Consider the following 12,937-nt stretch of genomic DNA (forward strand, 5'->3'; position numbering starts at 1 on the left):
TCTGGCTCAGCTTTGTTAACACGCAGTGGGGGTTGACATGGCTAATTGCCATGCCACCCTGCCGGAAGTCTGTTGAACATGGAGAATCGTCACAGTCCAACCGGAGGGCGCTAACCAAGCAGATTCTTGTGAAGGCCAATGAACATGTTTTGGTGTCTGGTTCGTCCTCTGATTGCCATGAAATAGGACGTAAAAGTATCTGTAACCTCGCCAACGAAAGGCTTAAGCTTTTCAAGTTGATCGTCCGTAAACGCAGATCGTCCAAATCCCACAGAATAATCAGGTTGTGGACGAGGCCCATAAAAAGATAGCGCTATCCCAGCCTTCATTGACACTTTCATGCTGTAGGTCGCCGTATCGAGGACAGTGCACAATCTCTCAAAAATGGAGTTGGAAGCTAGCTGGGGTGGCATGGGGAATCGTACAAAGCTCTTTCAACAAAATGTGCGAAATGAGAAATGAAACTTTGTGCGGCAGCTGGCAATTGAAACTCCACATATCAGCTTTTTCGGTTTTAGGTTTTGATCCTCTCTTCCTGGAGACACGCAATTTGACCATCTCCTCTCCAATGGCTGCAGGAGGTAGCTGGGAGCCTTGCATCATGGTTCAAGGGTCACACAACCGTTTTCCACATTGCCCATGCTAACTCTGTTTCTCACATCTTGAATTTCTGATACAAAATGCATGACAAGGACTTGTCCTTCCACAATCTGCATCAAAATCCCTCTTTGTCCAGTCAACGCCTTGTCGGATCCGCACACGTGCTATCAGAAGACGAACCATGGAACTGCGGGGGAGGGTCCGTGATGGGGGAGAAAGAACATAAATAGGGCTTCATGTCCCCCTCTCCTCATGAGATTCTCTCTCCCATTTTCAAGGATAGCTCGTTGACCATCATACATCCAAACGCAACTTAAATATCTTGACCGAATTTTCAAGCAAACTCACCACCCAAACCCACTCATCCAAAAATGTCTCCCTGCAACTGCAACTGCTGCTCTGGTGACTGCAACTCCTGCGGCTGCGGCAGCTGCAGTGTAAGTTAATATAAACAGAATCTACGTTTGTGTATACTCACCTGACTTTTACAACAGCACTAAGCAGCTCCCGATGAGCTAAATTCTCTCTCTTCCACCTTTCTCCTGCCTTATATAACGTCTTTCCCCGCCGCTGAGAAGGTCCCTTAACGTATTCGAAGTCTGTTTGATCGATACGTCCATTCAAACCCCTCATACCTTAGGACGAGACTGGCGTTATATTTCCTAACGTTTCCCCCCACGTCTACCCTAACTTGGATTCGTTATCAAGCGAGTTGGAAGAAAAAAAAAAATTCAAACCACGGAGGAAAGAGAATCAATTGCCTCATGCTCTCGGAACCAGCATGTCCTGTTTTCTTTTATGTTTTCACTTCGACATTGGTTGTTGTGTATCTTGAGCTTGCCTGGCCCTTTTTTCTAAAAGGGGCCAGCAAATTCTGAAGAGCAAGTAAGGGAGTGTGCCTGTGAGCTGGTGTGCATGCGTCTGGGCTGTGTTGGGTGTTGAGATGTAGCGAATATTCAAAGACATACTTTCATTAAAGCAATGACATCTCCACCATTATTCAGAATACAACCTTAATCCCCATTCCGTACTAGGAAACGTATATGCAAATCAGCCGATTTTAGAATACCATGAGGTCACAAATGCCTTCCTCGAATGTGATGCAGCCCTATGTCGTACCTCCATGTCATACATGTCATGTTCTCTTCCGTTCTCGCATCGGATAATAGATATGGACATCTTCCCACTGGTGCCGGGGTCCAAGCACTTGGACGCCTCTTTCACCAACCAAAGGGACAACGGAAGGACGGTTGGTCAGTTGACCCCGCATTGTTAACTTTGAGAATTTTCTTTCTTTCTTTCTTTTTTTTTTTTTTTTTTTTTTTTTTTTTTTTTTTTTTAATATCATTTTTTCCATATAACCCCTAGTTAGTAGATCACAATGTGGATCTTGGCCGATCAAGACGGAAAGTCGCGAGAAGACATCAGTCAAATTGAGAATTTCTACTAAAGTGATTGTAGGAGAGATCAATGTTTTGAAGGTTTGAGCATATAGGAGTTTTTCTTTTTCTTTTTCTTTTCTTTTCTTTCCGAGGAAGGTTTGAAATTGGTAATGGCTCTTTTTCATGTTACTGCATTATGGCGGGCTAGCTTGTGTATTAGTTGTGGATTCTCTACCGTCATTTTGATGTAGTGTACAAGGTATCCGCACGAGCATTCAAGTCAGGAGCAGCGAAGCATGTGTAAATAGAGTGATGACACAGCAAAGATAAGAGCGACGAGAAACCAGCATAAAATGACACTACCAGGCTGCACAGGGAAATAAATAATCTTACTGTGAAGGAATTCAAGTCTGCTAGAAAAAAAGAAGAATAAAGAATAAAGGTGGAAGTAAGCACGTAAGCCCGTCTAGTTTGCAACAATCCTGTGTAACTAACCAAATATTATCAAATTATTCTGCGGTTCGTTTGTTCCCTCACAGCTCGTCTTTGAGACCATCACGGGCGGCATTGCCGTCCTTGGAAACTTCTTCACAGGCAGCCGGGGTCGTCACAAACATACTATACACGCATTTTTCGTCTTCCGTAACCTTCAAGATCTCATTCTGCTCCCCACATTCCAAAACAATCTTGGTTGAACGTGCGGGGCCATTCCAGCATGTTTGTCCGTTGGTGTATTCCAGTGCTATCTTCTTTTGAGGGACGACCTTCCCATTTGAGTCCTGCTCATCCGCAGTAATTGTAGTAAACGCAGAAAAGGTGCCCATTGTTGTGGTGGATCCGCCTTTCTTGGGTATTTGTTTCGTTTTCTCCATCCAACAGAGTTCATAGGTATATTCACCAGAGTCCTTAGATATGCACGAGCCCTTCAGCGAGCGAAATACGGAATCACTTCCATAGTCTTTGCGAAGGTCTAATTTTCGATCCTCCAACTCAGAGCGAATTCTACTCAAAGATGATTCTTCAGTTGAAAGTGCATTCCGAGCTTCCGTCACTGCTCTGGACTCTGTGGTGCCTAAGTCGCCGCTGTTATCCGCAAGGATGCCATTTGATATTAAAAACGAGCGGAGTTGGAGAACTTTATCTTCGAAGTAGTTAATCAATGAATCGGGGAGGTAGGCGGCGACTTTGTAAACTGTGGAATGTGTGTGTTAGCATCTTCCAGCAGCAATATGGCTAACAAATAATTTTGAATAAGAAGATAAAATCAACTTACGAAGACCGATGTCAGATTCTACATCTTGTTCATTTTCCCAATGATCCCAGTCAATGCCTGAATTTTCACTGTCAGGTTTGCAAATTTCATCCAAATCTCGATTTAGCGTTTCATCGTCATCGCTATCTGTATCGCCACGAGCAGCATAATCTTCCCAGGCCCGGACAGCACGCTTTACGCCTTCGTCGTTGAAATTTGGGTTGTATTCCTCCTTGAATTTTGATAGAATGGCCTCGAGTTGACTAACTCTCACCAAATTCTCATCCCTTTCCCGGCGCACCTGCACCAATGCCCCTCGCAACTCTTCGACCCTCTCCTTGGCTAGTCCAGCAAGAACATTAACTTTGCCCTTATTTTGGCTCTTCACCACTTTGCCCCTTTCGTTGGCCCGGACTGTTTCGAGAGCTTGTTCTAGGTTCTGCACCTTCAATTCTGAGGCCGCAACTTCCACTTCAAGATCCGAGATGCGGTCTTCCACCTCCTTTCGTAGTTTAGCCGCAGCTTTCACAAGCTCTGCCCTCTTCTTCACAGCCGCGGTCAGGGATTTATGCCTCTTTTCTTCATTCTTTCGCCATTCTTTTCCAATCTCCTTGCACCTATTCTCACATTTTAAGCCACCAACCCGGGCCCATTCATCGCTACCGTCGCAGCACATCTCATAGTCGCAAACGCCATCATTGACTCGCTGGAACGATATGACTAATGGTCTATGACCTTTATTAACACAGTAGAATCCGGGGAGAACCGGAGTACGGTTAACCTTATCATCCTTAAAGTCAGAAGGAGAAAACTGCGATACATAGGCGCATGCCGAGGTGCCCGGTTCGTCGCTGCCATCAGGACAGTCGCAGTAATCATCGTTCACTGCGGAGAATGGAATTTGAATGGAGGGATTAGAAATGCAGGTGAAAGTGGAAGAGTCTTTGTAATATTTACTAACTAATGTCCAGGGTGATATCGATTTAATGTCAGCTAGCTAGTTGCAAAATAGACCATTGCGAAGAACCAAGGAAGCAGTTTGTCAAGAGAAATGGGCTTTAAAATCAGCATTTTCGTATACACTTACACTCCGGACCTACACCCCGAGGACGCACAGAGGCATCACTTCCCACCACACCAATGGAAGAACATATGGTTGCACCCAAAGCAACGAAAATGCTAGAATGTTTCATGATGGAGGCATTGGGTCTACTGTGAAGCCTGCCTGCCACTTTCTCATTCTCTAGCCTTGGGTTTGGGAGCTGGATCAACGTTGGCCTATCACATTGGCCGCTGAGTAATCAAATTTCTCGGAACTTAAAAACTATTAGCCGGTCTAACTATCAATCACCACTTTTGCCGTCCATCATCAACTGAACACTCCATTGAAACTGCCACTGCTTCGTTGCTAATACAGAATAATACCAAATTAAAAACATGGGTAATGATGGCGGAAGGTAAGTCTATCCGTGGGCCGTGATGGAACGGCGTATTCTAACTCACATATAGTATTCCAAGGCGATGCGAACTTGTGAAGTCGGCAACACGCAATCCCACGACTACCGAGCTTAAAGAAACCCTACGCGAACACTTAGAGCATTACTGGTCGACTTGCCCTCTCTCGCATAAGCAACTGCTTGCGCCTATTGTATCTGATTCCAGCGGAACTCTCTATAACAAGGACGCGATACTAAAGTTTCTCCTGCCGGCAGATGACGCGGAAGATATCAGCTCGAAAGCCGACTACGAAGAGATATTAAAAGGAAGAGTCAAAGGACTTCGCGATATTGTGGAAGTAAAGTTCGAGATCGATGATGATGGGGACGGTAAGAAGCGCAGGGTCTGTCCTATCACTCGTAAAGAGCTGGGTCCAAACGTGAAGTCGGTCTACCTAGTTCCCTGTGGCCATGCGTTCTCAGAAGAAGCGATCCGAGAAATGAAATCCGACAAATGCTTACAGGTTGGTATTTCTGTCAGCTTTCGTTTTTGTGATATGTTGTGTGGTTCTTGATCACTGACCTATGAAACGTTATAGTGTAACGAGGGGTACCTTCTCCAAAACGTTATTCCCATTCTCCCGTCGCAGGACGCTGAAAAGAAGCGCTTGATATCTCGTATGCAAGATTTGAATAGCCAGGGCTTGACACACTCGCTTAAGAAGGCTCCTGGCTCCAACAAGAAACGAAAGAAAAATGGGAGTAGCGCTGAATCCATTGCTTCTACAACTACCGGTTCTGAACCAGTTTCTGCTCAAGATACCGGAACAGCTGCCCCAAAACATCAAGATGCACCCAAAAGTGGACCTGATAGTGTGACATCCACTCCAGCGCCTTCAGGAATTAAAAATGCTGCAACAGCGCGACTGACAGCTCGCGTGCTTGAGGAGGAGAGGGAACGCAATAAACGACGGAAAATGATAGGCAACAACGAAACAATACGAAGTCTCTTCTCGTCCGATTCAGCGAGAGAGCGAAGCAAGGACTCTGATTTCATGACCAGAGGCTATTCAATACCAACGTCGGCGAAAAGATGAGACTTGAAACGTTTGGTAGCTCCATCATGGATTCCTCCCCGTTCACAAATATGCTATACCCTGCACTAGCAGCTTCTCTAGGGTTCTCGCCAGTGAACCCACCTGTCGTTATATTTAGGCTGAGGTTTTCGGAGAGTTCCTTGTCCTAAACTACCTTGAATATGTTGGATACAAAGGCTTGCGAAACTCATGCCATCCCTGGTTGATAATCTGTAGCAAGCCCACCATTTGCCCATAAGGCTTTTATGTGCTTCTATCCATCATATCCACACATTGCAAGGAATTGGCGACACGGGTATGCGGATATGGCTGTGACCAGGTTAGGATAGATGTCCTATATGTGTGTGAGGTCGATGTTAGATGCCGCCAGTCTTCTGGTGATGACTTGAAGGTAACTTCTGAGGGCTGGTTGAATAGTTACTCTTGCCAGTTGCAAAGTTGGAACTGGCCAAAATACATTCTCCTTCCGCGTCTCCCTGACGGCCATGTTTGTGACCTTTTTTTTTTTTTTTTTTTTTTTTTTTTCAGGTTGTCGTTAACTTTAGACGCGGTTTGTAAGGGGTAGAACCCATGTTGTGGATAAGAAGACGTTATTGGGGATTTTATTTTACGTCGGAAGGAAACTGTGTATTTTTCGTATACTTTATCGGAATAGGGGCCCCTGGGACCTAGTTATTCGATTTCATATACTTCGGGATTACAATCTTAAATGCGGTGAGAAATTACTCCTGGGACGCAAGATGGCGTTTTCACTCTTGTCATGAACCATACTCATACTCTATCTGTGGTTAAAGCAAGCATGTATATACCTATATTTATACAAAATGATTCACAAAAAAATTGGCCAGAAAAAAAAAAAAAAAAAAAAACACACAAACAAAGTTCCAAACGTAGATAAATAGCCAAATCTAAAAGCAAATAATCTACAACCGCGTGCCATGCGCCATGGGGGAAAGGGGTTACACCATCCTGCCTCCTTTTCGCAGCACAGCACAGCACTGTAAATGCTTCCCCAACCCGCATCCTCACTTTCCTCATGTCCGCACCCGACCAGTAACCGGCAATCCCCGCCTCGTTAACTCTTCCTCGATAAGCTTCCACCGCCCAATCTCCTTCTCCTTGTCGATCGGCGTATATCGCCTATCCATGATCTTAACATTGGGCAGGCTGGTCAGACGTTCATCCTTAAGAAGGTACTCTGCTAGCTTCTTCGGCTTCGGCTTGGACACTTGAGTGAGGAAGCTGAGGAGTCGTGATGGCTTGGTTATTTTGGCGAGTTGCGGATCCGGGATGCGGTAGCCGGTTAATTGGCTGACTCGTTTGAGGTACTATTGTTGTGTGGTTTTGTTAGAGCTAGGTCCTCAGTTTAAGGTGGAGAGGACGAGGAAGGGAAAAAAGGGAGAAGAAGGGGAGAGAGGAAAATCTTTCATGTGAGGCCCAGTGTATGAATTTCATTGGATGGATATGAGTGAGCTTACAGCAAATTTAAATTCCGGGTCTGTAAGAGGGATGCGGAGGAAGTCGAGATTCTTTGGGCGATAAGTTGTTGGCCCATTGGTATCCACCTCGTCCTGTTCGGCGGCAGCAAGCTGTGCTTCCTCCTCGGGCGTAATATCTTGTGTCTCACTAGATTCTGCAACAACGGTGGTTCTTTCGGCTTCTGCCTCGGCGCTACCTTCTATCGGTTCATAAAGTTGAGCAAACCATTCGTAGATAGCAGTCTTCGCTTCCTCACCGTGGAAAGTCAGGGATGGGGTAGTTGAATCGTTTATCTTCACCTCCGCCTGGTTAATAATGGAGAGGAAAGCTTCTTCGTAGCCGAGGATATTGCAACCGTCCGCAAGAGGCTTCTTCATGTCTTTCAAGATGAGCAATTCGACCATGGCTTGATGGAGGATTTGGTAAAATTTGGTGCGGGACGTAGCTTTCTCGAGAGCCATAAATCTGCACGGGCGGGCGGTTAGACTATTATCGGGCTCATGCTTGTGGAAGGGATATTCAGAAGAATTGAGAAAATGTATGGTTCCATGCATATCATTGTACGCAGCCATATAATTAGGAAACCGCTCAAAAAAGATGGTTAAAACGTACGGTTCGAAATAATCCTCAGCTCTAGGAGGATTTTCCCACCATTGCTCCGCACCAACCTGTCTTAAACCTTCCCAGGTATCCGCACTCTTATATTCCCCATGGGCTTTCTCTTCCGCAGTAGCAACGCGCATTCCTTGGTCCTCCTCTCCAATTTCAGATTCGAGGAGAGGGTCCGCCTGCGACAATTCCACTGGTGGTTCGACATGGTCGAGCTGGCTTTCACTTCCGTATGGATCCTTCACTCCCGGAGGCTTGTCCGTTCCCCATATCTTCCTGCGCAGCTTCTCGGTCACGGGCAAGTCGCCGTTATCGTTGCTTTGGCTGCTGTTGGATGGGTGGTACTGGCGGATTTGGAATTGGTTGACGGATCGGAGAGCCTGGGGAAGGCATTGACGCCTACAGGTTGAACAAACGTATAATGCACTAGATATTCGAGCGGGTGCGGTTTCCAATGGAGCTAGCAGACGTGCTGGCAGCGACATTGTTGGCGTTTCGTTGACTTCGTCGTTGAAACGAATTTTTTTTTCCTTTCCATCCACTTTTCGCTAGCAAAAGAAAGAGAACCTTCCAAGGTTACCTAGGTATAGGTTATTGATCACGTGATTATTATCACCGAAGGGATGAGGAAGGATCTGAAAAAATAAGTAGTAAAATAGTCATTTCAATACGGTGATGGGAAAATATATAAGTGAGGTGTGTCGTTTGACGCATTTATGCCCAACCAAGTCTTTGCTGCACAATCCATCCATATCTAACACACAAGGAACGGATTCCAATTCGATTCTGGTATCTCTCAAAAAGGGGTCCAGATGTAAGTCCACCTCGAGTCGACAAATACAGAGAAGAGCATTGAAATAACATAACCCAAAATAGACACAAACATGACAAGCATATCCCAATATTCCAATATCGTCAAAACTCTATTCCCGGACAAACACACTTGCCATTCCCATTCCCGTTCCAATACACATGCTCACAACTCCAACCCGCTCTCCCTGCCTCTCCATCTCCGGGAGTAAAGTTGCAAGTTGCCTCGCACCAGTTGCCCCCAACGGGTGTCCCAAGGCAATTGCCCCACCCTTGGGGTTAACTTTACTTTCATCAATTCCCAGTTTTCGAATACAGTAGATGGCCTGGCTAGCGAACGCCTCGTTGATTTCCCAGATTCCAACGTCGGAGATCGACAGGCCGGTGTGTGATAGAACCTTGGGAATAGCAACGGAAGGGCCAATACCCATCTCATCGGGAGCGCAACCGGCTACTTGCGTGGATACCCATTTTCCGATGATACAGGACGTGAGGCCAAGTTCTGTTGCTGTGGAGCGTCGCATGAGCAACGTGGCAGCCGCACCATCACTGACCTGAGAACTATTTCCAGCAGTGCTTGATCCTGTTGCCGAGAACGCTGGTTTAAGAGTAGCTAGTTTCTCAAGGGAAATCGACGCCCTGACGCCGTCATCTTTAGTGACCGTAATTTCCGTCGCTGGCCCATCAGGCTGACCCTCAGGGAACGTTTTAGTTGTAATGGGTATAATTTCGGCATCGAACAGTCCCTTCTCCTGTGCCGCCGCAGCTTTTTTATGGGACTCTGCAGAAAACAAGTCTTGATCCTTGCGCGTGATACCGTACCGCTCCGCAACGTTCTCAGATGTGATGCCCATCGGCATGATGCAGTCTCTCGCATCCTTGGAGGGCGAGTCGCGCAGTTCCGGCCACAGAACCGTAGGAAGGGCCCGCGAACCATAATTGCGCGTCATGGATTCCATGCCCCCACCAATTCCAACAGATATCGCACCCACGGAGATCGAATGTGAAATGGCGGTGATAGCTGCCAACCCAGAGCTGCACTGCCTGCTGACGGTATGGAAAGGTACCGTAGGTGGGAAGCCGGCATGAATCTGAGCCATTCGCGCGGCCTTCATGCCACCCAACTCTTGTAGAACGCTTCCTATGGCCACATCACCAATTAAGGCCGGGTCTAGCTGCGGGTTCGCCGCGAGTGTCGCGCGCAGAACATGAGATATCAGTTCTTCGGGGTAGGCATCTTTGAATCCGCCTTTGTTAGCCCGAGTGACTGCTGTTCGCAGTGAAGAGAGGATGACTACATCGGACGGAAACTTTTGGAGAATTTGCCGTAGGCCTTTCTGAGCTGCCCCTGACATGGTAGCTGTGGCTATGTGTAACAACTTGCAGTCAAAGGAAAAAAGCGTCTCTCACGCTGGTGTTATGAAGTTTCGGTGGCAGCCTGAAAGAAGAGATAATAATACACAAACCAGTCAGGGGGGCAAAAAAAAAAAAAAAAAAAAAATAGGTCCGCTGACAAAAGAACAGTTCGACACATCCAGCTTTGCAGATCGGGTCCAACTGATTTTCCCACCTGGCTGCCGACAGCGGCTAAACGCTCAATCGAGAGTGGACACTCCCGTGCTCCGGCAAGCTGAGCAGAAATCGTTAATGTTGGTGGTTAATGGACGGGGCGAAACGGCCATTATTCAACGACCCCAACGACTCAATAAGCATGCTCACTCACGCTGGGTTGCCATCTTTCCACCATGCCCTCGTTGGTCATGGTTGGTGTCAACCGCGTCAAGGGCGATGATATCGAACTCAGCGAAATGTTGGCAATGTAGCAACCACGTGAGCTTGGCCAGGGTGACAATAAATTCGCGTTCGGCTCAGATCTCGGCAACCGCTTTGTACTTTCAGCGTCTCCGGCAATCGATCAATACTGGCTTTTGCCGGCATGGAACCTTGTCACATCGAACCCGAGACTGGGCGCCGTGTTTCGTCAATCTTGGCCCATTGTATGTACATGTACGTAGACGAGTTGATAGAATAATGCAATAATCATCCGTTATCTTCTGACTCTCTAGCGGCTCATAGCTTCTGTTAGTTACACGGGACACGAGAGGGCAGAGGTAGGGAGCGCGGTAAGACTCTACATACAGTTTCTTTGTCAGTTTCAGTTTTCAGCTTCTCATCAGCCTTCGGCACAAAGTCTCCTTTATCACCTCAAACTTAATCGCATTCAAAGTATGTAATGCATCTGGACGCTCGGCTACATGTCATGGTAACCTAGCCTATCTGTACTGATTGACTCCGCGGCCATGCTAAATCTGTATTTTCTACCTTTTACTCGCATTCATATGGCCATATTTGCATGCAAGCGAAACTTTCCAGTCTAAATGTTTGTTCATTGGACTGCCTCGGGCGTGGGAACTTTTTCTTTCTTTCCTTCTTTTTTTTTTTTTTTTTTTTTTCAGTCTTACCGAGGCCCCAGGGGTGGCTATGCAGGCGGATCACAAGGCCAGGAAGCATCGTGGACACACATCCATGACTAGTGCGGAACTTCCCATTTTGCCTTAGCTATCATTTATTCTGGGCTGTGACAACTCCATTCTAAATATATCAATCAAGTTGGGGGGAGGGGATGTTTTCTTTCATCATACCCTTGTCAGAGCTGATAGAAACTGTCTATATATAAGATGCAACCGTGCTCTTGAAGAGTTGGCTTATCGATCTCCTTTACATCCATCCTCTTCTCCATCAAATCCTCATATCAACCGTCCACTTCATACCTTTTTTTTTCTTCTCCTTTTTATCTCAACCTGGTTTTTGTCTCTCCAAGTCAAAACCGAACTCACCATACTTACATGTCCATGCAATACGTTGCATACTCGTACACAACCAACCCCTTAAGGACCCGAAAACGAAACACAACAACGCCATAGAGAGAGCTCAGCAACGCGTAAAACGCACTCCTCTATTATAGAAAAAGGAAAAAGGAAAAAGAAAAAGAATCAACAATGTGCTTCTCCTCCTCGGACAGAGAATACAGAACCCCAGCACCCCGCCCGGTCCAGTACTACCCTAGGCCAGGTCAACGCTTCGCGTCAACATATTATTACCCGCCCACCACCAAGAAGCAGAAGATGAAGTGGGGCAGAGGCATCGATGGTGGTTATGATGGGGGTGGTGACGGCGGCGGCGGCGGTGGTGGTGATGGAGGAGGATGTTGAGTTTTTCTTGGTTCGATTAGAGTGGATGCAAAGGGGACAGAGCCGATGGAGTCGATGGAGCCGATCTATCCTTGAAGACGAGGTTTTGTGTATGTGTGTGGGGTCGTTTTGGTTTGGGTTGTAATGATTTGATGATGATGACGATGGGATTTTATGCCATTTGCTACGTGGTTATGGTTATGGTTATGGGATATGAAGCTGTATCATGGCATATGGAATCATGGTATATCGGAGTTGTTTTTTTTTTTTGTTTGTTTGTTTGTTTGTTTGTTTGTTTACTGTTGGCTAGAGCCGTATCCTCCGTCGCAGAAGCTCTGTAGATTATGATCTGGGGAAAGGGGGCCCGCAGTTGATCGCCCACCTAGGGGCTTTGACTCGAAATTTCGTTTGTCCGTTTATCAGAAGGGGGTATATTCTCTTACTTGTCCTTCGTTTCTATTGGCATTTCCCTGTTATTAACATTCTAAATATTATTTATTACTACCAAATACTCTAACCCGGTTTTCTTTAAAGAATTTTAAAATTTTTACAGTCAGGTAGCTGGAGTACATGTAGATGAGAAAACCTATAAATATATATATGTATATATATACCCTTGTCGTTAAGAGTGTTGAAAATAATACCGAATGAAAAGGAGAAAGAATCCTACTAGGTTTGATTCAAGGCGGCTGATACTTTCAATTCACTCATGTTCACTCATGATACAGCATTATTCCCTTCATCTGCGAATTGATTTATATTTCTACTGCCAGCTAGGTTTATTTGTACAATAAATCCTTTGTGATCAGGTGTAAACCACCAATGAAAGTTATCGCACTCACAGAAATCAAAAAACCACCATGTAATATACACATCAGTTATATGGCTCATGAGAAGCGGGGACAAAAAGTTATCCATATACAAAAACAGTCATCATTGCCTCGATGGTTGGGGATAAGGCGGCTGAAGAATCAAAAATCAAAATCCAAAACAAACTCAACTAACTTCATAAATTTCATAAATCATGCTAGAGATGGGTAGAAAAACTATAATGTACAGTACAATACATTGAAAAGTAGGA

General features: G+C 45.9%; 5 protein-coding genes across 5 annotated transcripts; 1 reads left to right on the forward strand and 4 right to left on the reverse strand.

Annotated features, from left to right (window-relative positions):
- Positions 1 to 2,515: 2,515 nt before the first annotated feature.
- HCAG_08110 (predicted protein) lies at positions 2,516 to 4,357 on the reverse strand (the record flags this gene model as incomplete). The annotated part of the gene is made up of 3 exons (XM_001536951.1): positions 2,516 to 3,174; positions 3,256 to 4,190; positions 4,350 to 4,357. The coding sequence occupies 3 exons, from the start codon at positions 4,355 to 4,357 to the stop codon at positions 2,516 to 2,518; spliced, it is 1,602 nt and encodes a 533-aa protein (XP_001537001.1).
- Positions 4,358 to 4,671: 314 nt separating this feature from the next.
- Positions 4,672 to 5,767, forward strand: HCAG_08111 (predicted protein; the record flags this gene model as incomplete). The annotated part of the gene is made up of 3 exons (XM_001536952.1): positions 4,672 to 4,691; positions 4,744 to 5,194; positions 5,270 to 5,767. 3 exons carry the CDS (start codon positions 4,672 to 4,674, stop codon positions 5,765 to 5,767), a joined length of 969 nt encoding a protein of 322 aa, XP_001537002.1.
- Positions 5,768 to 6,020: 253 nt separating this feature from the next.
- On the reverse strand, positions 6,021 to 6,254 carry HCAG_08112 (predicted protein; the record flags this gene model as incomplete). The annotated part of the gene is made up of 2 exons (XM_001536953.1): positions 6,021 to 6,101; positions 6,225 to 6,254. The coding sequence occupies 2 exons, from the start codon at positions 6,252 to 6,254 to the stop codon at positions 6,021 to 6,023; spliced, it is 111 nt and encodes a 36-aa protein (XP_001537003.1).
- A 547-nt stretch (positions 6,255 to 6,801) lies between these two features.
- Positions 6,802 to 8,340, reverse strand: HCAG_08113 (predicted protein; the record flags this gene model as incomplete). The annotated part of the gene is made up of 3 exons (XM_001536954.1): positions 6,802 to 7,095; positions 7,246 to 7,711; positions 7,859 to 8,340. The coding sequence occupies 3 exons, from the start codon at positions 8,338 to 8,340 to the stop codon at positions 6,802 to 6,804; spliced, it is 1,242 nt and encodes a 413-aa protein (XP_001537004.1).
- Positions 8,341 to 8,778: 438 nt separating this feature from the next.
- Positions 8,779 to 10,020, reverse strand: HCAG_08114 (3-ketoacyl-CoA thiolase B; the record flags this gene model as incomplete). The annotated part of the gene is made up of 1 exon (XM_001536955.1): positions 8,779 to 10,020. The coding sequence occupies one exon, from the start codon at positions 10,018 to 10,020 to the stop codon at positions 8,779 to 8,781; it is 1,242 nt and encodes a 413-aa protein (XP_001537005.1).
- Between the last annotated feature and the right edge of the window lie 2,917 nt (positions 10,021 to 12,937).

Source organism: Histoplasma capsulatum, genomic scaffold, assembly GCF_000149585.1.
Source record: "Histoplasma capsulatum NAm1 scaffold_10 genomic scaffold, whole genome shotgun sequence".
Lineage (NCBI taxonomy): Eukaryota > Fungi > Ascomycota > Eurotiomycetes > Onygenales > Ajellomycetaceae > Histoplasma > Histoplasma mississippiense.